Source organism: Parus major, chromosome 17 (assembly GCF_001522545.3).
Source record: "Parus major isolate Abel chromosome 17, Parus_major1.1, whole genome shotgun sequence".
Taxonomy (NCBI): Eukaryota; Metazoa; Chordata; class Aves; order Passeriformes; family Paridae; genus Parus; species Parus major.
In genome coordinates this window covers 3961008-3962018 of record NC_031785.1, presented here as the reverse complement: position 1 = coordinate 3962018, position 1011 = coordinate 3961008, and the positions used below count along the sequence as shown (strand labels likewise).

The window sequence follows — 1011 nt, the reverse complement described above, 5'->3', positions numbered from 1 at the left end:
GAGCTCTTGCAGTCACCTTTCTGTGGGCTGATGCACATTGCACCAGATGCCCACCATGCAATGGTAGCAGTGGCAGGGGGGTTATCGCCCTGCCTTGGCCTAAGGGCAACTGTTTGGGCTTTCTGTTCTGTGAAAGCAGCAAGAGCAATGCCAGAAAATGGCTTGTAAACAAACAAACGAAAAGAAATCACATCCTTGCTATTTCTCTTTGAGTCGCTGGGTGGAGTGTAGGAACGCTGCTGCGTTTGTGCCCGTGGAGATTCCTTCCCAGGAAGATTCTCCTGGCGCTCCCGATTACAAACCACAGCGTTTAACCTTGGTCAGAAAAGAGAGGTCAAAGCAGTGGTCAAAACACTGCTGTGATACTGCACACTGTGGCGCTGGCTGTCCTGACAATCAGACAGCATGGTCAGGTGGGATGAGAAGTTCAGCTCTTTCCTATCTTTGCTGAACTATTCGTGAAGGAATTTGCAGGAGGAGAGGATTTGTGGATGTTACCAGGTGGTGTTTGGTTGGCTGATCTCTTCTTCTGGCTCTTCTTTGGCAGCCACAGCTATGAGGTTTACCCTGCATCTGGGTGACCTCCTGCCCATACTGAAGTCACTACTCAAGCTGTCATTTACCTCAGCCTGTTCTTTCCTGAGCTCTTTGAGTGATGGGATATGCCAGACCACACATCTGTGTTTCCTCACCTCCTAACAGACTCCACTCTTGTGTCCTGCAGTGCCCCTGGTGCACACCCTCGCCCTCGCTCCTGTGGTTGATGGGGATTTCCTCCCAGACACGCCAGAGAAGCTCTTTGCCAACGCTGCTGACATTGACTACCTGGCCGGGGTCAATGACATGGACGGGCACATCTTTGCCGGCGTGGATTTACCCGCCATCAACGGCCCGCTGCGGAAAGTCACTGCGTGAGTGACAGATGCTCTCAGAACCCTCAACAGGAGACATTTGCTCTTCAGTGCAGCTCCCAGGCCCCAAAGAGTTGGACTTGAGTGGACAAGGCACAGC

General features: G+C 52.4%; 1 protein-coding gene across 1 annotated transcript in view; it reads left to right on the top strand.

Moving 5' to 3' along the window:
• Positions 1-1011, top strand: part of CEL (carboxyl ester lipase) — a 2734-nt gene that overhangs the window by 315 nt on the left and 1408 nt on the right. The window contains exon 2 of the mRNA XM_033518539.1: positions 703-912. Coding sequence (XP_033374430.1) covers positions 703-912 — 210 coding nt within the window. The remainder of the gene's footprint in view (positions 1-702; positions 913-1011) is intronic.